The sequence below is a fragment of the Pithys albifrons genome, chromosome 4, assembly GCF_047495875.1.
Source record: "Pithys albifrons albifrons isolate INPA30051 chromosome 4, PitAlb_v1, whole genome shotgun sequence".
Lineage (NCBI taxonomy): Eukaryota > Metazoa > Chordata > Aves > Passeriformes > Thamnophilidae > Pithys > Pithys albifrons.
Window position 1 is genome coordinate 65878296 of NC_092461.1, and position 25503 is coordinate 65903798.

A 25503-nucleotide genomic window follows, 5' to 3' on the forward strand; every position below is an offset into this window, starting at 1 on the left:
ATGTTTTATTAAATGTTCAGAAAATATATCCTCATGCATTTTAACCTGAAATATCTTTTAAGACAATATAATTAAATTCCATATCTGCAAACCAGGTTTGGTTGGTTTGTTTGTTTTTTTCCTTGACTCAAATCCCGAAAAGAACTGAGTTCTTTACATGATTGCTCAGCTTTTCTTTCTGTGATGCTTCACTACTGACCTCTACTGAGCAGTAAGGAAATTGCCAGAAATTCTTAGTTCTTCACAGAGAACGCGATACCAACTCAGATTCTCTCTAATAAAGGTTTATTGTCTCAAAGTAGCAATGCTTGCAAGAGTCGCTGGGTTAGGTTCCTGTATTATTCTTCCTAAGAAACTGCTTTCCAGAGGAACATATAATACAACTGGGAAATGGTGTTTTTTAACTACTGTAAACTGGTAAAATTTCAAAGATACTAGAAGATTAAAGCCAAATCTGCAAACCTGTGACATGATACCCAGAGTGCTCCTAGAATCAGGCTTGCAAACCTCATGAGAATACAGTGAAACTTGAGTATTTGTGAGAAACAGCTTTGTAGCATATTATAAAAATAGCACTCCATCGAAATAGTCTCACACATCTCTTCCTTGGTATGTGCGTGACTGGTCAGGAATTTTGCTCCTGAGGAATACTGTATACAGTGTCAAGCACATGACATTGAAAACCGTATTACACTTTGCAAGTATTTCACAGAGTTCAAATGGCTAATGTATTTTCATTTTAGTATTAACTTTAAATGCATGTCAATTTTATTAAAGTTCTGTTTATCCCTCATTCTGGTTCACAACATAGCTGATATTATATAATTTGACAGTCTTGTAAAAATGTCTAGGTTAACAGCTCTTAAAATTAAAGTCCTTCCATCTTCAAAGAGTCTATTAAGGTTGTCTTATTTTTGCACTATACAATCATGTTTACATGGTACTAGAAGAACCTCCTTCAAAGGGTAAAAATAAACTAGAAATATTTCCATGTCCCAGGCAACTTCAAATATCCAGAGACTGACAATGTTGTCTAATTGTGGGCATTCCTCCAAGACTCCCACATCCTTTCATCCAGGGTGCCAGGAGATGGGAGAATTTCACTATCTATAGTCTTTTGCAGCCCATCTAAGACAAAATTTCTATTTCTAGTGACTGAGCAATTCAATCTCCATGAAGAACATAGTATACCTGAAAATTGCTACAAGGTATTTCCTAAATTGCTGACAATAGTGACATTCACAGACAAAAAAAAAAAAAAGTTTTAACAGTTTAAAATCCCATTTAAAGAAAAAAAATGAAAGGAGGACATTATACTTCCCAAAATAGACTGCTGATAATTAGTAGAACAAGAAGTTGTTTTTAAGAAGGGACAGGGGAATACCAGCACAAATGAATGACAGGGTCATTAGGTGCTATGAACTTCCAAAAAAATATTGTGAAATGAGGGTAAAGCTGCACTCCCACCCAGAGAGCTGTTGCCACAGTCCCTTTGAACCAGCAACACACAGTAAGCTTGACCAAAACCAGATGATGAATTAAAAACCCTTTCATAAAAGCTAGGAAAGAACTGCTCTGCATCCCCCCTTGTATTCTGGAGTAAGCAATCCTAACAGGGTATCTCTAGAAGTGCTATTGAGTTTTAACTTCACTGTGTCACTGCATAATAGTTTCATGGCCATGGAGAGCTTTAACCTTATGCACAGATTGAGAATTGGTAAAAGTCATGGGAACAGCAGCATGTTACTTGTACTACTGGGAAAAGGACAAAAAGACATAATAATGAGCTTCCTGCCTATACAGCAACGAGACAGACACTGAAAAGTACAGAATCACTCAGCAGGAACCACAAACACTCTTTTCCTTTGGTGCTGTCTGTTTAGGAGAGACAGAAATGCCTGGACAGAGATTTTTGTCAGAACTACAGCTGGAATTAATGCTTTCCCACTAATGCTGCAGTGTTGCACTATATGACTGCAGCAGTACGCTACTGTTATGGTCATGGTGTTATGGTCTCTGTGCTTCAACAGCAAGGCATCACCAACATTTCACCCAGTGTTTGCTTCACCCCAGGGTGGTGGTAGGCTCTTATCTACTCGCTGAACCTGGGCAGAAATTGAGTCACAGTTATGCTTCTGGAGACACCTTCGGGAGCTACCAAGTCTGCTCTCAGCAGGAGCTTAAACTGGCAAAGAGAGAATCACACTTTTCCTCAGCATCAAATTGAGTATTGCTGTTGGGTAGAAATCTCTTCAGAGAAACTTCAGGATGTTTTTTAACCCCTCCTCTGGATTAGTTTGGCTAGAAAAGAAATTAGTAGCTTAATGGAATTATAATTACAAGTGTGAGAGTTTTAACTTTTGAATTACCTTTTTTCTCTTCTTTAGAGACAAAACACATACTGACAGCAGAAAACCAGCATCTTTCAAAAAACTTCAGAATCAATTAAAAAGTATAAACAGAAAAATCAACACGAAAGAAGTGTTGGATATGTGCAATATATCTTAAAAACAGGATACAAAAAGGATAATAACTAACATATTTTTTTAAAATAATTAAAAAAGGAATTCTGCTCATACGACAAAAAACTGCTGCAAATGGAGAAGGATATAACTTGCATTAGTGTTTTGCCATTTCTCTAAATAGACCATGAAAACCAAAATAGCTAATTCTCCTTTTGTTTTAGAAACTATTTTATAGCAAAATAATGGTTTTGGTATTTCTCCAAAGCTCCACATTTTTCAGGATTAAAGGTGAATATAAAATATTAACCAACCCTAGAAGCATTCATATTAATATCTTTTTAAAAATTCTTGATCAATAGTCTTGATAATTTTCCAAAATAAATTTCAACTGTGCTCTTCCTGAAAAAGTAAGCAGTACTGTGTAGGTGTCCCAAAATGTAACCACATGCTCATCTAGAAAAAAATTGGATTTAATTTATTGCCATAGAGGCAAAAGACTAATTCACTGGGTAGTGACTCAGGCCCCAGTAAGATGCTTGAGAGTAGATGAGATCTTAAAATTCCTTGGAGGGAGAAAGAGAATCAGGTGATAGATTAAACACTGTCTAATATTACATAGAGATGAAAGAAGAACAGAGAATGTAGCTGTGAATGCAAACACAATTTAGGGATTTCAGTGCCTGCCTCATGAAGAATATGTGTGGTCTGTTAAAGATCTTCATTGCTTACATAAGATCCAAACTGTAACTCATGTTACTAATTTTGGGAGTTGTGGCCAGAAATAACCCAAAAGAGTTTCACCCCAGGACAGAGTCATAGGGTGCAACCTGGGCACTGTCAGCAGTCTCCTATATAATAGGCTGGTGTATCAGTCCCTAGAGAGGCTTAAAAGAAGTGACAGAACATTCTTAGGATCAAACAAAAATGTAAGACATTCTCTCACTTTCAAAGCTAAAAGTGATCATACAGACTGACAAATACCACCCTCTACCAGAGCATCCCCACTGCCAGTTCACGGAGACAGAGAGCTCTGCTCATCTTCATCTCAGATAAAACCTCTTGCCTTTCAACAGCAGTATTTTCTGTTCTTTGAATGTAAGCTGTCCAGATTGCCAATGTCAGACTGAATGAACCCAAGCCTAATCCCAAGACAGCCGAAAATATTTTCCTTGTTTCTTAGGAGGACCATAGAAATCATTCTTGAACAGAAATATGTACGTATCAGCATAACATCTTTAGCAACAGCAGAAGTCCTCAGGATTCTCTCCTGTGGGGCAAGTTGTGTACACCAGGAGTTGAGCATCTGCATCAGGGGTCTGAGTCCCACATAGGAGACAACTTGGACACTCCTAGCAAAGAAGCCACTGTCTAAATCTGAACTGAGGCAAAATGGAAATATCTATTAAACCTTCATTTGCCCCATTGTGATTTTCTTTTCTTGAAAAAGCTTTACTAACAGACACAACTGAAAAGAGGAAAGATAATATTTAACATAAGTGTTCTGTACATGGTAATTCACTCATCTCATTATTTCATTTTGTCTCTCTTAATGTTATACCATAAGGGTAATTTCTTGACAGATGAATTACATAAACACTGATTAAAAAAAATTCATTTCTCTCATTAAATTGCATTTATCCAATTACCCATTAAAGTGGCTTGTAATGCGAATGCACATTTCTCACATGACATCCCAAAGCAATGAATTGGAAAATGACACCTTGCCAAAATGGCACATTAATACATCCGATAACAGAGCTGAAAGACTGTAAAAAAAAACACCAAAAAACTCCCCTCACCCAAAACCAAAACCCAAGCCCAAGCCAATCCCAAACTATCCCCAGCTGCTCATATAAGGGGTCTTTAACTCAAACTTTCTCTACAATAAAGCGATTTTATTCTTCACCAAATGCTGGCAAATCACAAGCCACTTAATATCCAAAAAGTTACTAGAGGACCTTTAAAGAGCAGATCAACCAGACTTATCTGGGACTCATTCAAGGGACACTGAAAACAACCTCCCAAATCACTCTGCACTGATGAGTGCAGACAGAACTCAACAGGCTCTGACTGTGCTGAGCATGGTGTGGGCCCAGCGCTCTGCATAGAAATCTAAGAAATGATGAGCCAGCTCCAGGTCACAGAGCAACAAAGCTGCATTAGTGCAGCTCTGTGCCCCAGTTATTGTGCAGTAGCAAGAGTCAGAGCTCATTAGCTCAGGAACTGTGCTAAGCTAATTTATACCCACAGTGTCTTCAGAACTGAGCTGTTAAGTCTGTGAAATGCTGAACTGTATTTGTGAACGTACCAGATCAGACTGCACTTTGTGCCACTTCTCAGCAGGCAGGTTTCCCTCTGATCTCAGCCACGGTCTGAGGCAGTGCAAAATGACTCTCCATTATAAACATCACATAGATATCTGTATCTCAGAAAAGAATCTTACCTTTTATCCCTATGCATATAACAATCCCAGTTAAAACCTTTCTATGAATACAAAACATGACTATAACTAATATTTTTTATTCTTTTTTTGTCAGTATGGGTACTCAAAATAGTCACTGAAAAAAGACTGTCTAAAAGTCTCTCAAAAGAGATTAGACATGTTAAATACAATGGCTGAGTCAGCAAAGATAAGTGCAGGTATTACCATACAGATTCCCTGTGATGAGTGTCTTTTATAGATCTTTTCACATTCCCTTGAGTGATCCAAATCCTTATCTGCTTTATTTTGCACAAAACCAGAGATCACTCTTTGGTACTTAGCTACACCAATAGTCAGCAAGGAACTGTTCTCACTTACAACAGCCTTCTGAGTATTGCCTACAGGCCACTTTTACAGGTCTGAGCAGCCCCAGCTCTCAATGTTGCTGCAACAACTGTCTTCTCAGAGTTCTTATTTGTTAATACAAGTGCTATGTTTAAATAACACTTAATAAAGTCTATCCTATTCCAATTCTATTGGGATTGCATCTTCTCTGTAACACTACTGTGTAAAATCTTACACAATTATCTGCTTTGTACCGCCAGGCACATATGGGTCAACCAGGTGATCTGACCTGTGCCTCCGGATTTGAGAAGTTAAACCATCTCCCTGTTCACCTTTTCTTTATTGACAAATCCTGAGAGGCTTTGTGAGCATGGACCCGCATGTGCTTGACAACCAGCTGTTCAGAACATCTCTGGTGACTTTATCTAGATTGCATGTCAGCCACATTGTAGGAGGCAGAGTCATCTGAATTGTCTTGAGTGGGCCAAGCTATATTCTAAAAGCAGTACAGCCACACTTTCACTATCCACATGTACCAGTTTCACTCAGCTAGAGGTTCTCTGTATTTCAAGGCCAATGAAGATTTCTCCTTTTCCCAGTCACATCTTGTACTATGGTTTGCTATGTTAGCTTGTTCATTAATCACGTTTACCATGTTTCTGCCTTATCCAGTTCCCAAAAAACTGAGACCTGGGAGTACTTAAGGAAAAGAAGAGTGAGGAAAGAAGGCACATAATCATATTTCTACTAAATGTGCACATTCATGAGCCAGACATTCAATAAATGGAGCGAAATCTACTGTGTAACAGAAGTACGGTCATAACATCATTCCTAACGCTATCAGATTTACTGAGCTACAGTTTAGCCACAAAAGAATTGTGCCTGTGGGTCCACTGAGTCTCAGGCTGGCTTTTTTTTCACATCTATTTCAGTCCAGCAACATATGTATCACACGATTCTGCTCCAGTGTGCTTCGGTATGATTGATTTCTGTGACACGAACTCTGCCATTGCTGCCTGGTTTGTGGTATTCAGGTTTGTGCTGCCTGTTTGGGTAAGAGCAAGCATGAACTCAGTCCTACTGCACAACTATACTACAGAATAGTCTTCCTGCAAATCAGTTCAGTATTACCATTGGGCAACTACAACTCCTCTTCCTGAGCCTGACAAGGAAAGTTCCTTTTCTGCTGCAGTAACTGCCACTATTTCAGCCTGGCCCCACACCAGTCCAAGCCTGTAGGATTCCACAGATTGAAACAGATCCTCCAGACCCACGGACCACTTCTGTCCTCAAGATGAAGGATTTGGAACAGGAATGCTAGACTTACTCTTGTTTATTTGGAGAGGCTTTCATGGTTTCTGGAAACAGAAATACATACCCTATCCATAAAATGACAGAAAAAATTTGGCTGGAAGGCAACTTTGGAGGTTATCCTGTCACATTTAAATACCATTCTCCATTCACAATTCCCTGCCTCCCAAGTTAGGATGACTCTCTAACTCTGAAACAAATCACAAAATTTATATTTTCCTATCATTATTACAAAATATTAACTGAGAAAGAACATTTAAAGCAGGAAGATAACAGTACAGTGTGGACCTAGGAATAAATAACACAATGATTCATGTAAATAAGGTGAGGTTATGTAGGTTGTTTCCCTTTGCCTTTGATGCCTCCTAGCTCTGATGTTTCTGTCCAGAAATATTGAGCATTTACAAACCTCTCCTTTATGCTGGGTATTTCAGTTTAAAATAAGTATATGCTCAACAGGACCAAATACCAGAAATAAGGACAGTGGAATATCAGGATTTTCCTACAGTAAAAAATACTGCATAGTGGAATCTCTCTGGAAACAGAACTTACATTTCCAGAAAATTATGAAGTTCCTAATGAAAACAGACTTCTGTTCTGTGGAATTAGAAGTAATGAATCACCTTTCTAACTAAAGGACATACCATTGAACATAAAAGTGATTTCTATTAGTAACATTACATTCGCTGAAATACAAATATAGCACATATAGATTGCAAGATTTTTTAAGGGGCTGGATGATGAGTCTGCTACTCAAGAACAGTCACTTGCTGAGCCACCTTAAGGTAATATGAGCACTCCAGTGTCTCATGTCAGGGCATAACCTGGTCATCTACAAAGATGAGAAAGGAATGTTCCTCACATGTACTCCTGAGTAGCTGGCGCTGTGTGTCACAGATCTCGATGCTTGTTTTTTAACCTTTTCCTTGAGTAGAAGCTTATAAACATTTCTAGATTACAGAATCACAACAGAACTGATTCTGTATGCTGAATCTTGCTCTCTTTTTACTGTTATAGGCTACTTTGGTGAAAAATAAAACAGTTCTATTATACATCATACTTCAATATACAGATGATTTCCAAGGTCATTAAATTTACATTAAAAGTTGTACTTCCAATTTATTTTAATGGAACACCAGGCACTGTAAATGAGAATGGTAAACAAAATTAAAATGCAGAGCTTTACACTCAGGCAAATAAGACCAGCACCATAATGCTATTCAAACATATAAAATCATGAAAAGCATACTTGATTATAACTTGTGTGCATGTGTCTTTACACAACTTAGTTGGATTATATTTACTAGATAAGATGATTTAAAAGCGACCCTTCAATGTTGTAGATATTATTGATAATATTTTAAAGATTTCAATAATAAATAAACAAGATAATACTCCTCAGACCAAATCAGATAATTCAGTAACATTGTAAACAGACCCTCCTACTTCCTGGAGCTTCCATATTGCCACTGACAACTCCCATTGAAAATCCAGCTATTCAGTCACAGGGGTGAGCAGAAGAGCCAGCTTTGCAATAAGTCCAGGAAGCTCAGATATTTTGCAGATCTTAGAAGAAAAAGGGAAAAAAATGGAAAATACTTCAGCTGCCATTTTCTCTTCTTATTCCAATAGTGACTTAAGACAAGTTCCTCCAGATACTTGGGCAGTATATGCTAGCATGGGATGGAAGATACTCCCAGACACACCTTGGGACATGTTTTTATTTTCTGTAGGTTAAAATGAATGCTTTAGTATTATTTTAAAAACTTGTGAAGATCTAGGAGAAAATTTTTATCAATAACATTTACTACAAATTACTTCAATACACAAATATGTATATATAGACATAAACTCACACACAAACCCACTATATACAAAATCATACATTAGGATTGCATACAAACTGTGTTTGAACCTGAGCTATTATACACTGTACAAACTCAAAGATGGTATTTACACACTGCCATTGGAATGATATGAACAAAATAGCTATGGATAGCTAGAGAAAGGAAAAGAGAATAATTTTAAGGCTATGTTCTGAACAATGTTGTGCACTACTGACAACAAAGCAGATGTATCTGCTGTGACAAGTTTTTCTTCCTTTTCCGGTTTCCTCAATAGGGCACTTAAATCAAATTACAAAGAGGACCTGAAATAAACAAACATCCATAATGTTATGGTAAGAGAAAGTGACCTCAGCTAACAGGTGAAGCAATTTTGGTAAGGAAAGAAGATGATCACTAAAGTGAAATCAACATTAAAATAGGAAGGAGCAGAGGTGAAGAGGAACTCTTCCAGATTCCTCCCAACAGTTCAGTGCTATTTGTGTAACATGACTAAAGACCACTGGAAATGCATTGTTCCTTATCCATAGCAATAGTTCTACAAAGACAAGCTCTCATTCACTGAACAGATAAATAAAAGGTGGTTGATACAGTTTTAGCATGTCAGATTTTTTAACAATTAACCAATGTCAGCTCAGTGTCAGCCAGGCAGGTTTAACAGTCAAGTAACCTGATGCATTTAAACTGCATCAGCCAGCTTCCGTCTGTTTATTGAGGAGTAGCTGCATTCTGTAGTTAGGGAAAGTATTGATAAAACTCAGGCAAGAGGGAAGGGAAGGATGAAAGGGACAGCCTGGAGTGGGCTACACTGAAAGGAGATGTGAAGGTAGCAGTAAATACACTCACTTTCAAAATGCTGGCAATCATTTAAGCTTTTGATCACTGAAGGTAAAGCTCACTATGTCTTAAGATATTCCTCCTTCAGCACAGGAGCCTGGGATGAAGCAAAGATGAAAGAACAACACTCCAAGTATGCATAGGAGTTTTTTTGTTTGACTTGATCTCTGTACAGGTTTTCACCATGGGGCAAGAATGGAACGGTCTTCTAATAGAGATGCAAACATCATTTTCCCTCTCACAGAAATGAAACTTTAGACCCTTACCTGTTTTCACAGACTAAGATCCTACACCTCCCCTGACAAGATCCCTCAGCCCATTTCTGTCACTTCATTACGGTCATGCTGCTCTATTCTCTTCTGTTCTCCATTAATCCCAGTGGAAGTGGCAACCTACTATAAAGAAAAGAAACAAACTTAGCTGGTCTGTACTTGGATACTACTAGTGGAGGATGTACACAACAGGGCTTCAAAACATGCACCACCTGTAGGCTGCTCTAATTTGTGACATGAAATTATGCTGAGAAACACCATGGACTTCTGCAGTAAGCAGGTGACTGTGTGTCTTGTCTTTTTGTCATAGCAATACCCTCCAGCAAGGTCACCCATGGTCAATTATGGGTCTATTTGTCTAATGGAATATTAATCCATAAAATCATTGAATATCCTGAGTTGTAAGGGACTCACAAGGATCATCAAAGTCCAGGTCCCTGGAGTAATTAGATGCTTATTATACTTTTGTTTGGATTAACTAAGCACACTGCCATCAATCTACATTTCTTCTCAGATTTACTGCAGTGAACTTGTCAGATGCCATTTCTTTGGCTTCCACATTGCTTTAATGTCTCAGTATTTTCCTGTTTCAAACAACGACCCTCTCTTCCCCAAGACTACGTTGGATGCACTGTGTTTGCTGGCATTACATGATCTCAAAAGTAGGTGTGTTCTACTTCTTTTCTCAGTTCTTGCATGTCCTCCTCATGCAGAACAAGCTCTCAGTGTTAGGAACTCTCTGCTACCTTGTATTCTTCTGTTAATGCCCATATTCTGACTTATCCCTAGATTTCATAAAACTGTAACTAAGGACAGATAAATCCATTTAGCAAAGTATATTTGGGTTTAAGCAGTTAAAATTTTGTTTGGATCATGCTTACCCACCTAAGCACATAAAATTCCCAGCCCTGTACCTGACACCTCTCCTTGCCTTTCCATTCTGTGCATCCCAACCCTTCTCTGCTCCATCACAAAGTCCAAATATTTTCCATTAATAAAACATTTTGTTCCAAATGTACCAGTATGCAAAAGGTTCACAGGCTGTTTTTCTAAATTAACATTAATGCCATTTTAGTAGCCAGTCATGAGAAAAGTAAACAGGTTCTTGAAATGATATCTTTTTACAACATTAGGCTCAACACTTCACCAGTTCAGTTAATGTGTTGTGATAGGTGTTGTGGGCTCATATTACTATCTTCCTGTGCATCTGCAGTTCAGTCTCACACTGTAGTGTGACTGGACCTTCACGTCACCTTCCACCTATTGGCAATGGATGACACAGTTTGTAAAACAGCTTAGTACAAAGAAAGTAGTAGCCTGATAGTATCAGAAATATAAAGAATTACTTTGTAAATGGAAATCGGTGGAAATTTTACCACTAAAAATTAATTTGAATTTACGCTAGAAAAACAAATAGCAAGAACTTTGAGGAAAAGGCATCAGAAATGTAAATCCTTACCCCAGAGGAAGATTTAATGATAGTTTGTTCTTAGACTCCACAGGTGAGTACATTCCAAAACACATGACATAAATTGAAGGCTACAAACTAATGGCCAGAGACTTTACAGAGGTAAATCAGTAAAGTTGACTGAAATCAAGAAAGTTACAGTTGGTATGATCCAGCTCTACTTGCTACTCAATACTATCTTGGAGCGAGTACAAGAGCTATGCTTATGAATTTCACATAGGAAACAAAGAAGCAACAACACAGGCTAGATTCTGTCACTGGCATTACTCCATTTAGCTACTTCTCACTCATATTACTGTACCAGCTAAGAAGAATAGAAACTCTACTATCACAACAGAAGATAGGCTCCCCCTTCCGGCAAATGAACATTTCCAATAAGTCAGCATAGAGGACCACATACAGACAGCCAAGGACTACCAGGAATCAGTACCATCCTTTTAATTACAGTGCACCAGTACTCACCAAGATCTAATTCATTTTACAGCCAAGAGTTTTAAGGTGGAATGTGAAGAAGAAAGGAGAACGTGGAAGAAAGCACACCAGTGCTTATTATAAAATGTAACATATGGGCAAATGAAGTCATCATCTCAATGATGAGAAACAATAACTTTAATCCTGATATGGAAAGTCAGATGTCAGGCAAATGACAGGCATCTATCAGCTTGTGGAGCTGAGACCCACTCATGTGCTGAATGCCAGTCTGCTATTCTTGACTGTATAATATACAGAATTTGGCACCCTGCCTCCATTCCACACAAAGCAAAGGAATGAAAGATGAAGGCCCTCAAAACCTTGAGTATGTGTAATGTTAGAAAATTCTCCTTGAAGACCCTTTTAATTTTTTTTTAAACTTGCTATTTTGAATGTCAGTTTTCCTGGATTTAGACTTAACTCGATGAGAATAGGACAGTCTTGAATTCAGTCATATGAATTATTAGGAGTGAATGACAACCCTTCAACACAACTAATTTTCCACAGCCACAAAACAGAAAAGGTTTCAGAGGGATGGCACATTTCCACTACAAAGCAGTCTCTCCTCATAACATACAGGATACACTATCATGACCACCACACCTACAAGATACCCAAATTGTAAGGTGAATTTTTACTACCTGCTTCCCAGAGGAAGACACGTGCGCATACCTGCCAGATGGAAATGACAGCTGGCAAGTCAACGCCCCACAAAGGCCTTTTGCAAATAGGCTCTTAACAAACAGGTATTCTGGTTTCCTGTTCCCACTCCACCTAAATCAAACACATCTGGCTCCCACTCCCCACTTCAGCTGGCTCTCAGCTTTAGCCTTTCTTCCTGCCTAGTTGACACTGCTTAACATACACACATTATATTTTTATTATTTATGTATTTTATCATGGCAAATATTAATTACATGTATTTAATCAAAGACATTGCTTCCAGATTGCTTGCAAACAGACCTGCATTGGCTGTCTCACATCAAGAAAAAGAAATCACACATTTCTGTGTCACAGACTTTATTCTTTTGATTGCCAAAAACTTACCTCCATCCCCTCCCTGAGGGGGTACAAGATTAACAATACAGCAAGTATATATATTGCTGCCCTGAATGTTCAGTACAGCCAAGTGTGTGAGCTCATGCTAGAGGTTATGCCCCCCAGAAATTACTTGCAAAGAAAGAGCATGACAGAATTCTAGCTTTTGATCAGTTCTAGTTTAATGAAACTACTCATCTTATTTGCTGCCTTGCCCCTTTACTACAGCCAGAGTGAAATCAGCTGCAGGGGATCCCTAAGTGCTTTGGGCTGAAAAGGCCTCTTACAGGGAAAGCTGTATCACTTACAGCTATTTTTTAAAAACCATACTAGCCTGTTGTACCTATTTTCTGCAGGCACTTTCAGTTTTTAATTTCTTCTAAATACAGCTAAGTGAATCTTCTCCATTTTATTTCTGTAATAATTGAGTATGTAAAAGTCTCTCAAGGCTGCAGAACATTAAATAAACTTCAGTGGTATTTATTTATAACTGAAGATACAAAGCTCACTAGAGAGGACTCAGTTCTTTAATTTGCCAACAAGGATGACTAATCAGCAAGTGTGTGCTGGCCAGAACATGCCAGCCATTCAGCTCTGCACTAACCAGACAGAACACGTTATCTGAATACCCCACAGGGATGATCACAATTCTCAGTGGAAGATGGGAAGCTACTGAGCAGAGCTGGGAGAGAGCAGGAAAACAGCAGAGACAGTACAGTGGCAGGAAAGTAACTTCTTATTTTTCTTGCTAATTTCAGTAGCACATGCTGGAAATGACTGTCTCAGTCTTGTTGCCACTCTAATGAGAATTGTAATTTTATCCAAAATAATTGAAATAATACTAATCCTGGTTTGTTGTAGTCTTTACCTGTACCCAACCTGTGTTTTGCATTATTTGAACTCCATCAGTTGCTCTCAGTCCATCGTGAAGGTGTGACTTCCAGTTTAAATCTTGTAATGCTTATTTCCCATAGCGCTTCCAAGAATACACATTACAAGTAACTGTTAAAGGTGTACAAATAAACGTTTGTTCTTTTCTTCTGAACATCTCATGATGTAAGAAAAAATCCACAAAATTCTGTGCTGATGCACAGAGACTTGACAAGTCCTCACCAAAATTCCAAATAGTCTTTCCAGTTTATGCAAAATCTAATCATCAGATGAAAAATCTTGCTCTGAGAAATTTGTTTCATTTTTCAGCTTTAATTATAGTCAAAGGGATCAATTTACTTGAGTTAGACCTGGTACAATCTGCAGAAATACCTGCAGAATCCAAGCAACAGTGTAACGACTACTAGGTAATACCACTGATCCAAAGGCCAATAGCTATTTGAGTTACTCATTGGGGAGGTCAATACAAATCAGCTGAGAGTAATGAGAACAAGCTGTTGACCTAGACTGTAAAGTAACCTACATTTTACATTAGCAGTCTTAAACCAAACTTCACTTCAACCTTAGCTTTGCCTAAACTTGACATCTTTCACCTGGCTCAACTTCTTTGTGCATCTTATATTCAGGATAATTACATCCTTCTCAATGCCTCTCCAACAAATGAATGCTTTCTATTTGTCACCATTTAGAAAACTTTCCACTGCTTATAAAAGAATGCCCAAATCTAAAACTGATGTCTACTACCATCAAAGTGCTGCTAAAATAAACACATAAAAAGAGAAAATTTCTCCTTAAGAACAACTAGCTTAACTATACTTCACCTTGCTGCAGGTTCAATTAGCTATAAGTGGAACATCAACACAGACAATGGAGAGGCTTAGGTTTGGATAACTGAGACACTCTTTACCTTCTTTTTTTCTCCTCTTCCCCAAACATCTGATCAGTGGTTAGTGAATCTTGGCTGACAAATACAAATGGCTAGATGTTGATTCTCTGTATTTCTTGTAGAAACCAGAAAGCTGACCAGCAGTTCAAGTGTCAACTTGATAATCCAGGAAAGTAACAGCGAAACCTGTTCATCACCCTCTTTGTCCCATACTTACCCAAGACACATTTTTGAACACACCCTGCTGGTGGGAAGACCTTTTCCAACTGGCTAGCAAGGTGCATAACTTACTCACTGTGCATGAAAATATATTATCTGGGCAACCAAAACACTTGACATTCTAAATGCCAAACTTTTCAACAGAAAATCTTATACTATCTTAGAGGTTTTAGCATATTATTTCTAATGATACCCTGGAAATTCTCTACCTCTTTTCAATGCAATGTACTAAAATTATTTTTCCTCTCTAGTTGTAGAATGGACTTTCCCCTAATACATAAGTGAAACTCATTTATTTATGAGAAATGTATGCAATTTAATGGACAGCTGTAAGTCAGAATTATCAACATATGAATAGCATTGCTTATGAACACCAACAGGGTAAGGTTGCACCCTTCAATGACTATACCTTTTTCAGAGAAGAAATGTCATATCCTATTAGCAGTGTAACAAATGTGTTCATGGCAAATTCAGGTAAAAACTGTTATTGGAAATAAACTCAGTAAACTATAGCAGTGAATTTGGCCCAGGTGAAGGGGGGTTTAAAATGGTATATTCAGTTATGATATAGAAAGTGAAAAACATAGGCCTAAATGAATGGTTCCTTTAAGGAGATTACACTCATTCTTTCATATTAATAATTCCTCTTTTACTCAGCATCTCATTTCACTGCTACAAAAAGGTCATATGTGTGCAGTTCTTCTAGAAATAAGGAGACTAGAGACTGAATTCTTCTTTTGTGTAATTATTTCATTGCTTCTTCTGCTTCTCCCCTCGGACTTATTTCTTTCTGTCAAATAGCAGAGTCACTGTGCCTGAATGAATCAGGACAGCAAAACAGCTGTGACTGCATTACTGCAAAGGTATTTATGGAAACAAATGCTCAGTAAAAACATTTATTTATTTTCCAAGCAGAGCTCACTAATCGGTGGCATTCCTCTAATACAATGATCTATGTTATGCAGTATAATTTAAATTTAGTTTACTTGTAGTCTCAACAAACAATTAGGACAGTTGGAGTGAGGGAAAAGGTGATTCAGAGAAAGGATTTTTTATTTTCTGTTTTTAAAAGCCTGATCCCAGTGGAAAGTCTCCAACTGACCACCATGTGATCTGTCTCATATACCTTATATTTATTTATAACTGCTGTTTTTATTACTTTTTTTTTCCTGGCTTTCATTTTTTTTTGCCTTTTCCTTACAAACTTGCTCCTTCCTCATTGTTACATTCTTTTTTCTGCTGTTTCTTTTCCTCCTACAAAGACGATATTTATCGTCTTGTGATTTCCTGCACACCCTTACAAGGCACCAAACATGTAGCTCTGAAGTAATTCAGCAGGTTAAAAAATTACAAGCCATTCCCATGCAGATTCACCTACCTACACTGTGGGCTTTTCTCTTTGTCACCTTTCCCAAAAAAGACGTTTTAAATACTTTCTTCAATTTTCATGACATTTCAGATCAGAAGGGATTGTCATACCATTTCCTGCAACAGTCACCTTGCCAAATTTAAACCAAATTAGGTATTACTGTTTCTAAAATAACTGATACCAAGCTGTCCCAAGCTTCTTCAATGGCACGACACAAATCACATACCCTGTACCTGAACTGTCCTCAGGTGATTCCAATAGGAAAATCAGGCCTTCTGCTTCCTGCTAAGTTTCACTGAAAGGCTGCTCAGTCCAAGACCATAAATGCTGATCAGATTTTAAGTGCATGATCATACATATTAAGCAGAAATATAAGAAAAAGGTTCTCTGATCAGTAGAAGACAATAGTCCCTCTTACCTAGCATTCTTCTTCAGTTTACACTTATGTGTGGACTGGGACAAAAAGCCTTCCTGATGCTAGAGGAGATCAACGGAAACATCTAAATAACGAGATCATGCAGAAGGGTAGTGATCAGCATAAAGACACAATACTGTATGAGCACTTACACCTCTGCATGTATATTTTAACCCGGCAAAAGAAACTTCTCGGACAGAAGGGTGTACAAGCAGGTACTGAATACATCAATTACCAAATGTTGGAGCTGTGTGCCAAAGTACGCAAAAGTAAGGGATTTTACAGTTCATTTACAGCCAAAAATTTTGCTCACAGTCAAACAGTAGCAATATTCATCTACGTGTCACTGCTCACCCAGTGGCTTCAATGTTCTCCATATCTCTTTTCTTATCAAACTGACATTTCCCATAGTATAGCTTCAGGAAACTTTATCACACTTTAACTTTAAACAGCTGTTGACTCAATTGACAGTAATTACTACTACTTGTAAGAATACAGTCACAGATATTTTCTACTAATTTTTTTATTTTCAGTAATCCCAGTTACAGATTTTTTTGTTTAGCTTTTATTCTTTATGTTATACTTTCCAATTTGCTGAAATGTTAATAATTCATCCTGTTAAGCTTTTCTGTGATAAATTGCACATGGTCATGAGTACATGTACTCCTCTCTAGCAGACGTGGAACTTGTTCAGCAGATTCAGCCTCAGCCTCACTAAACAAAAGGAGAGCATGGCACAAATATTAAGTACTTACACATTATGTGAAAATAAGACTTTGGTAGATTATCATAACCAAGCAAAATGTTCAGATACTCAACTGTACCAGATACCAATCAGGTCACATGAGAGATATCAAGAAGTAGACTTCATTATTTTTGAGGTTCCTAAAACTAGTTGCTTTTACTTCTATTGGCTAGAGTACCCATGCTATCATTGTGCTACTTGACCAAGCACTTAAATGCAAATCTCATTCAAAGCTACCAATTAATGCTCTTCAGTAAATTACTGTTCCTAGTTAGTTTCATTGCATGACTCCATCCAAAAAACTCAGTGCCCATCTTTGTTTGGGAAAAAAGTCATCCTGCTCCGCACACATCCACTCGCAATGGATCTAATTTACAAAATTGTTGATTTTGACCTGGAACAGTGTATTTATGGTCAGGACTCAAAGCTGGGTTTCACCTTTTGGTTTCAGACTTTTACTGTTATGCAAAACTGCTACCTAATCCGCTCTCAATCAGGATCATTGAGTACCAGGAGGCACCCTGAACTCCTGAGAAAAAACAGACTTATTTTGTCACAGGTGATTATTTTTAAAGCCTCAAAAAGCCTTGTTGGAGAATTCATCATATGATGAAATGTACTTCAAACACTTTAACTACACAGGTCTCAAAGGAGCTCTCAGGAAGGCCTGATAAGCTGTTTCACAGAATCAGTCACAGGATGGATCAGGTTGGAAGGGACCACAGTGGGTCACCTGGTCCAACCTTCCTGCTTACGCAGAGTCATCCCAGAGCCTATGACACCGGAGTGAAGCCAGACGGTTCTGGAATATCTCCAGTGAGAGACACTCCACAGCCTCTCTGGGCAATCTCTTCCAGTGCACGGTCACCTGCACGGTAAAGTTCTTCCTCGAGAACTTCCTGTGCACCCCTTACTGCCCATGTCCGATTCTGGCATTGCCTGGCACCTCTGAGAAGGCCCTGGCTCTGTCCCCTTGGCACTCACCCACGCTCCCCTTAGACATTTATGCACACTGATGATGTTTCCCCAAATCTGGGCGTTTCACTGTGTGAGAAATGCTTACATTTACCAATAGAATTTAGAGGGGACAAAGTCATCAAAGCAAAACTAAACTTTTTATTTATCAGATTCGGCTGAACCGGGTGTGTCTCTCTCTGGCCCAAGAGATAGACCCAGAACAAAAACAAACAGATTTTTTTATACCCTTTCCCGGCCGAAAAGTCCCTGGCCCCTCTTCCTATTGGCTGGGAATTGGGGACTCACAATCTAGGCCGGTTCGCCTACCTGTCCAAGGCTCCCCACCCCCACCAAAGGCCGGAAAACCCGTTAGAAACGAATTACAGCTTAACTACTCTGTTACAGTACTTTTAGCTTCAGCAAAACCCTAATGCTGTTTCTAACAACTGGATGTGGAGTTTAAGATACGGGAGAGGATGCTTTGAGCGGAGTTTCCGTATGAACACCCATCCCAGCCGGCCCCTCCAGCCTCACATTCCGACCCTTCCCACTCCCGGCGGCGAGGGTGGCCACGCCCCCTCGCCGTGCGCGCGCCCGAACCCTCGCGAGAGGCCGCCCGTGCTCGCGCCCGCGTTTGCCACGTTCAAAGGCGCCGGGGGCGTCTGGGGAGCGCGCACCGCACGCGCACCCGCCGCCCCGCCTCGCCCGCGCGATTGGCTGGGGCGGGCGGTGGGCGGGGCCGGGCGCGCGGGGCCGCGCAGCCGTGGCCGCAGGGCGCGCGCGCGCGCCGGGCTCGGGTGGCGGCGGCGGTTCCCGACGCGCTCCCGCCGCAGCTCCGCCCCCTGCGCGGCACCACGGGAGGTGCGATGGCCTCGCGCAAGAGCTCCAGGGCCGCCGGCGGCAGCCCCAGCCCCGGCTCCAAGAGAGGTGAGCGGCGCGGCTGCCGCGGGAAGGGGCGGGGGCGTCAGCGCCAGCGACGGCCGGAGCCGAGGAAGGGGCGATGCCGCCGGTCCCCGCGGCGCGGAGCAGCCCCCGGGCCAGGCGCTGCGGGGCTGCGCCGTCTCCTGCCTCCCTCGCCCCCTCCTCCTCCGGCGCTGCGGAAGCTGGGGAGGGGGACGCAGGGACCGATGACCGAGGTCTGTCCCTCGTATTTCCGCCGTCCCCGATCCGGGGAGTTCACGTGGAGGGAAAAATTGGCGGGCTAGGGCGGCGGGGACGCCCCTCGGAGGCTCCCCAGAAGAGTTGGGGTGAGCGCCGGGCAGGCCTCGGCATCCCTGGGTATCCATCCCTTAGACCACTTCCTCCGGGAGATGGGGGTGGAACTGGGATGCTCCATTCTCAAGTCGTTATTATTCTTGTGTCCAGGCTTGGATATGGAATAGCTCCTCAGATTGACCTGGTTAGCAACGCTAGTCAGTAGATCTAGTTATTAGACCTGTTGAGTGTAGAGCATCTGACCTGATGGTTTCTGTAAGTATGGAGAGAAGGAGGAATAGATAATCTCGGGGCAATGTGAGATTTTATGAGGCAGCGATCTTCACACACCCCACCTTGCCAGTAAAGAACCCCAGAATAAATCTGACTATTCATAAACTTCAACGTGTGGACAACTTAACAGCATTTCTAAGCATAGCAGAACATGCTTGAAAGCGGAAAAAAGGTGTGTGTACTTTTGGAGTCACTGTACAACCATGCACACCGCACTCAAGAGGGGAAGTGCTCTTTGAGAGATTGAGTATTTTCGTGTTGTAGCTTCTTTGGTTTCGAGCTTGATGCTCACAGAGCACCAGTGGGGAAATGCCGTTCGGACACAGCAGTAATACCTTGGCTCTCTTTGAATATAGCAATAATAGGGAGAACAGTGTTAATTAAAGGAAGAACCAATATAGCATTCGTTTACCTATCACATGGGTTTAGAGGGAAAGATTTCAAATATACTTTAGCTTCAAAGAGTTTAGAGATGATATTGCCATGTTCATAGAAGTGGTTTTGTTTTTGTATTTGTTTTTTTTAATTTTATTTCTTATATTTTTAAATCCTTTTCCAACTGTTGACCTATGCTGTAGAGTCTATATTAACTGCACTTTTTCCTTGGACTTGAGCTGTTCTGATTATCACTCAGTATTAAGCATGCTGAATACAGATTTTCAATTATAATGAATTAAAAACATGCATCCTTGGTGTGATTTTGAATACTGAACATGGTACTGTTAATATTTTAAATATCACTCTAAAGGTTTATCAACATCTGAAAAATAAATTTATCTGTAAACTGAATCTCTGAATAAAAAAAGTATTCCATAGGTTTTTATTTGCAGTGTGAGTAAAATTGTATCTCTTTGTATTAAAAGGTGTCTTTGAGGGGATGAAGCAGTCTAGGTAACATGTTAGGCACTCTCCTAAGAGGTAGTCTCTTGAATTTAGACAAGTGCTTTGCTGGTCTCAGACACTCCCATTTAGAACCCCTTGGGCAGCCGCAGCAATTACAGCGTGGAGCTGATGCTGCTGTCACAGGTGCAGCTGCAGAAAGGGGTAAGGGGTGATTGCTCCTGTGCGAATAAAGGAACAGCTAGAGGAGCAGACTCTTCACAGCAGCCAGGGGATGTGAAAATGAGATGAGGAAATAATTTTGAGGTGGTGAGACTGTGAAGTCTGAAAACCTCAAGTCTGAGGCAGTTCTTACTTGACAGAAATATTCACTTTCACAGCAGTTCTTGGGAGAGGATGTGGCTTCTTTGCAACGCCTTGCTTACAGCTCTGAAACCGATGAGACTGGCAGCTTATCTCAAAATCTGTGCTCTCAAGACAATGCCTGCACCTGAATGTAGTAATCTGCTTTTAGGTTTCTGCATCACAAAATATTTAGAGTAATCTTACAAAGAGATTAAGTCCAAAATAGTTCTAACTGAAGTTGATGTAGGTGTTTTCAGATACATTAAAATGTCAGAAGTGGAATTGAATATTTTTTAGAAATAAAACTCTGCCTTTTACTTTCAGTAGTTGTATATTAGAAGTTGTCAAATCAGTCCTAATTAAAAAAAATCTATGTATTTAAGCTTTGTACTGCTACTCATGGATGTTTCTTTGAAAATGACATTTACAGAATTGTATGACCGTGCCAGTGATTTTTATTTGGAGTGCAGAACTGAAAACCAGGAGGAAATTGACAGTTTGGGGGTACTTAAGCAAGGGAAATGTGTTTCTTATTATCTTTACTGGAAAGTTTGGCTTCTTTTCACTAGTCTACAGAATCCATTGTAAAGACTTGGCCTTTCTAAATGAAGAATATCAGTTTTAAACAGCTAGATGAAGTAACAGATACTTGCTGCAATGTTACCTGAAGCTTAGTTAGATGAAGGAGAGTTTTGGTACAGGAACAAATGCATATCACCTGATCATGAATTAACTCCCTCAGATTTCATGAGATGTGACATTTGGAAATGTCTGTGGCATTAGCAGGTGCCTGTGGAGAAGCCTTCCAGCAGGAGTGAGGATCAGCAGCCTAGCTATTAGTGAAATACAGATGGCTGAAAAATTATGGATTGGATTGTAAGCTATGCTTACTTACAGAAGTAAGGGTACGGTTGACATTTGTCATTATGTTGCTTTGCAAGTGTCTTTTTTCTTACAGTACCTAAGTAAGGACTTACTTAAACATAATTCTTACTGATCATACAGTTGTGTAATAATTGTTGTCTGTTTTATTTGCGTTTTGAAAGCCAAGTGGGAGAGTTCTCCATTAAGCTAGGCACTATGCAATTTCCAAAACGAGGCATCATCTGTATCTACAGACAACTGTATTTTGTATTAAAATAAACATTATCCTACCTCTGCTAGTTCTGAGGCTGTGTTGACTTCAGTCTCTATGATGATAAAGATCTTTATTGTTGCTTTGATAAATTCTCTTTAATCTCCACAGTAATGATTGAGAATCTTCTGACATCCCCTACTTTTCTCTGCAAGATCCCAGAAGATGTTAGTTCTCACTTTTTTCTGTTTTAACCATGTGTTTTCCTTGTATATGAAAGTGTTTTGCCAAACTTTTGACTCTTTTTACTCATCTTTTGGACCCTCTAACATCCCTTAATGGAATTATCTGATTAATTTTTGGATTTTCAACTGTTCTCCAGATTTGTTTGGGGTTTTTTGGTATGCATTGAGGTTGACCCGATATCCTTATCCAAATGCAGTTTTGTGCTAACATTGCTACTTTTTCATTTACCTGTATTCCTTCTAGAAATAAGTTGTACCTGTTAATTTTGCTTTTTATCTTGTCTGTTGGAAAGACTTCTTCATAGTGTACTTTCTCTAGGTGAGACTCCCCATTAGATTTTTAATTTACCTAAAGAGCAGAGAAAGTCCATCATCGAAACAGGTCACTTTTTACCTGCTGGAGCTCTCCTGTTGGCTTTTGGGAACATTGAATGTCACATCAGTGCTTCCAGTGCTTAAAGTAGGATGCCTGTGCGTTCTCTGGTCTCTCAGAGCTACCCAGCTGTGCTGCAGTGTAACATCTAATTTTCTTACACTATGGGTTCTGTTTAAATATGATGCTTCTAGCTGTCTAAAAATTCTGTCTCAATTTTTTAGCCTGAACTACTGTCCACTGTGCTTATTTATGCTCTCAACTTTATGGTTGCGTAGCGTATAATCTGTTTTTTTTGTGTTACGGTCCATCCATTATTTTTCTTTCTTTGTGTTAATTGTAGTCCTTCAGAAGAAAGGTATTAAGATGCTGGAGGTCATAAGTGAGATGTAAATTTGAGATGCTCTCTGGAGCTTAGCAAATATTTTGATTTGTCAAAGTATTTGCTGACCAAAAGTGACCAAAGTCCAAGTGTTTGGTGGACTAAAATGAATTTTTATGAATTCAGTTAGCATCCTGCTCAGTGCTTTGCTTTGGCTGTTTCAAGCCAAGGTTAAAATGTTTTCTTGTAACATTTTTGGTCTTCAGGAGTATACAGTGGATTGCTATTAATGTTACAGTTGCTACAGGTCTATTGAAGGCAAATAAGAAATACTTTCTGCCTCATTGATAGAAACTTTCTGTACTGTTTTAGAAATGCTCTGGTGATTTCTTCTGCAAGCTTACGGTGTTTCCTTAGTTATTTACAACTAATTGAAGATCTTGAATTTCTACCACTAGTGCCAGATATTACTTTATAAACAGTTTGACACAGACTGGTCAAAAATCATGTCTCTGTATTTGGAACAAAATAGATTTAACCAGGAAAGTTGATTGTGACTTGTAAGACTAATCCTGGACATCTGAATTTTAATGGCATTTGTGTACCTGTTATCTTAAAGCTAACTATAGCTTTCATAGTATGAGTTGCTCATGCCAGGGACAAAGTACCTAAATAACAACTATGTGTGCATACTTCCTTCTTAAATCTTCAGGGAACCCTAAACCACACTAATACAAATAGAAAACCATGACAATGGAGAGAGCAGTCTCTTTCTGATTCATCTGTTTGCCTTGTCTTGTTCAGTATGGCCTTTCTGAGAAATACTTTTAACATATTGTAAAATAATCTACCAAATAAAAAGTTGATAGCAACATAATAATCCAAACATCTGTAATTTACATGGTATGTTGCAGCAGTGCCACCAGTGAAATTACTGGATCTGCTGGTTTTCTTTTTTCTTTTTCCTTTTTTAAAAGTGTCCTGTACAAAATTTCAAGCAGCAACTTTTCAAGCAAGTCTGTTCTCTTATCTCTAATGGAATGACTGTGAGATAAATAATATTCTGAAGATCATTAACACAGGTATTCCTCTGCATACATGAGCAGATGTGCATTGGGATAGTGAATCCTTGATAAAACTCGTGGTTCATTTATCTACAACTACAGTAAAGTGAGCTCTAGAAAAACAACCCTTTCATCTCCTGGGTGTATCTAAATGAAACTTTCTCTATGGTGTTTGCTATTGGAAGGTGCAGTAACTGACTGCCAAGGTGACCATGCAATGAAAAGCAGTCAATTCAAACACAGTATGTGCTTTGATGACTTATTTTTCCATCTTGACTGGTATATGGATTTCTTTGCTTTTTCTCATGGATGTATTATTTTGGGTTTTAAGATTAATGCTTAAGTGTAGTAGGATTGACATAAGTACAAAGAGAGTCTGATACTTTCCTCTCTGTCAGTATTTTTTCTTCCAAAGAATTGTGGAGCACTAGGAGATTCCTCTCCACACTTCCAGAGATGCTGCTACTTGATAAAGACATCAAGGAAAGTTGTCATGTCCCATTTGATTCAGTGTAGGCTGAAATCTTGGGCCTGCTCTGTGTCTTCTAATGTATATTACCTGTATGCAGAAAGTCATAGTGGGCTGAAAGATCTTAATGGTGCTTCAGATATGGAGGAAACTTGCATTTCACATCTGCAAGGATGTTTGCTTTAACATAGTTTGTAAGCATTTTGCTAAGTGTTTAAACGGTACATAAGGTAACCTTTTTAGCAGCCTTTTGGGATAAGGTTTGTTTAATATGTTAGGTGGAGAACCTAAAATATCTCTAGTATTGGGGAAATGGAAAGGTGGAGTATGTTTTCTCAGATTTTGGCAATTACTCTGAGAATGCACATAAAGTTTCCCCATCAGATGTCATGGCTAGTGTAGGTTCAGACCCCAAGGGTGTATATTATATTGGGGAATAAACAATTACTTTTTATATAAAAAATTCAATGCTATAGTTTGAGATTGCTCTGTGGTCTTCCTCTTTTCAGTTCCCCTTCCCTGTACCTGAATTATTGGCTGTGCAGGTGCAAGGTGAACCACACGGAGAACGGATAAGCAGAAAGCTGGTTCTGTTTCTTTTTTACCCCCCGAGTGGCTCAGTGTGCAGCTTCCTGGAAGGTCATCTGTGGAGAAAGGAAGAGATGACAATGCGTGGGTGGGCAGCAGGGGAGGGTGAGGCTGAATCTAGAGTTTTATGTTTGTTCATGTCATCATGGAGCCATGGGGAGAACATAGAAAGGTCAATGGTCTGGTTGGCTGTGCTAATGCAATAGGTTGTATGAGGGCTTCAGTAAAGACAACAGTTTACCAGCAATAGAAGGCCCATGTGCTAAGATTATTTCTAATTACAGAGTGCATGAAGAGTTGAGATTTCAATATTGCTGTCTCTTTACACTGAAAATCCCTTAGCTGTTCATCTGTACCAAGGGAAAGGGTTTATTTTCACCTGGAATCACTTTGAAACATGTAATAAGAATTCCTGTGCTAATTCTTATGTTGAATTCTTCATTGTAGAGAACTTGAGCAGTGAAGTTCTGATTTGCCCCAAGCGGTTCTTTCCTCATGGAGATCATAATCTGGTAATCTGTGTGACAGCCTGCAGCAATCTTTTTCCTAACTGCATCTACAGGCTAGGTCTTTGCATGGAAAAGGTTTGAGCTACGCTTTGAAGTGGTAATCATAATATTATGTGTCTTTAAACATACTGGAAATTAAATTGTGTGGTTCAGCTTTGTTAAACTTTAAACAAATTTAGTCTCCTTCATATGGAGTTGCACTATTATTATGCATGTACTTAACCTGGTGT

General features: G+C 39.4%; 1 protein-coding gene across 7 annotated transcripts in view; it reads left to right on the forward strand.

Annotated features, from left to right (window-relative positions):
* The first annotated feature begins 18581 nt into the window (after positions 1-18581).
* The window catches only part of ASPH (aspartate beta-hydroxylase), a 120129-nt gene continuing 113207 nt past the window's right edge, over positions 18582-25503 (forward strand). For 2 of the 7 annotated variants that reach the window (XM_071554460.1, XM_071554454.1), the window contains exon 1: positions 18899-19091. In XM_071554460.1, the coding sequence (XP_071410561.1) occupies positions 18956-19091 (136 nt within the window). In that variant the 5' untranslated portion in view covers positions 18899-18955. The other 5 variants (XM_071554458.1, XM_071554455.1, XM_071554457.1 and 2 more) reach the window with 5 other exon arrangements.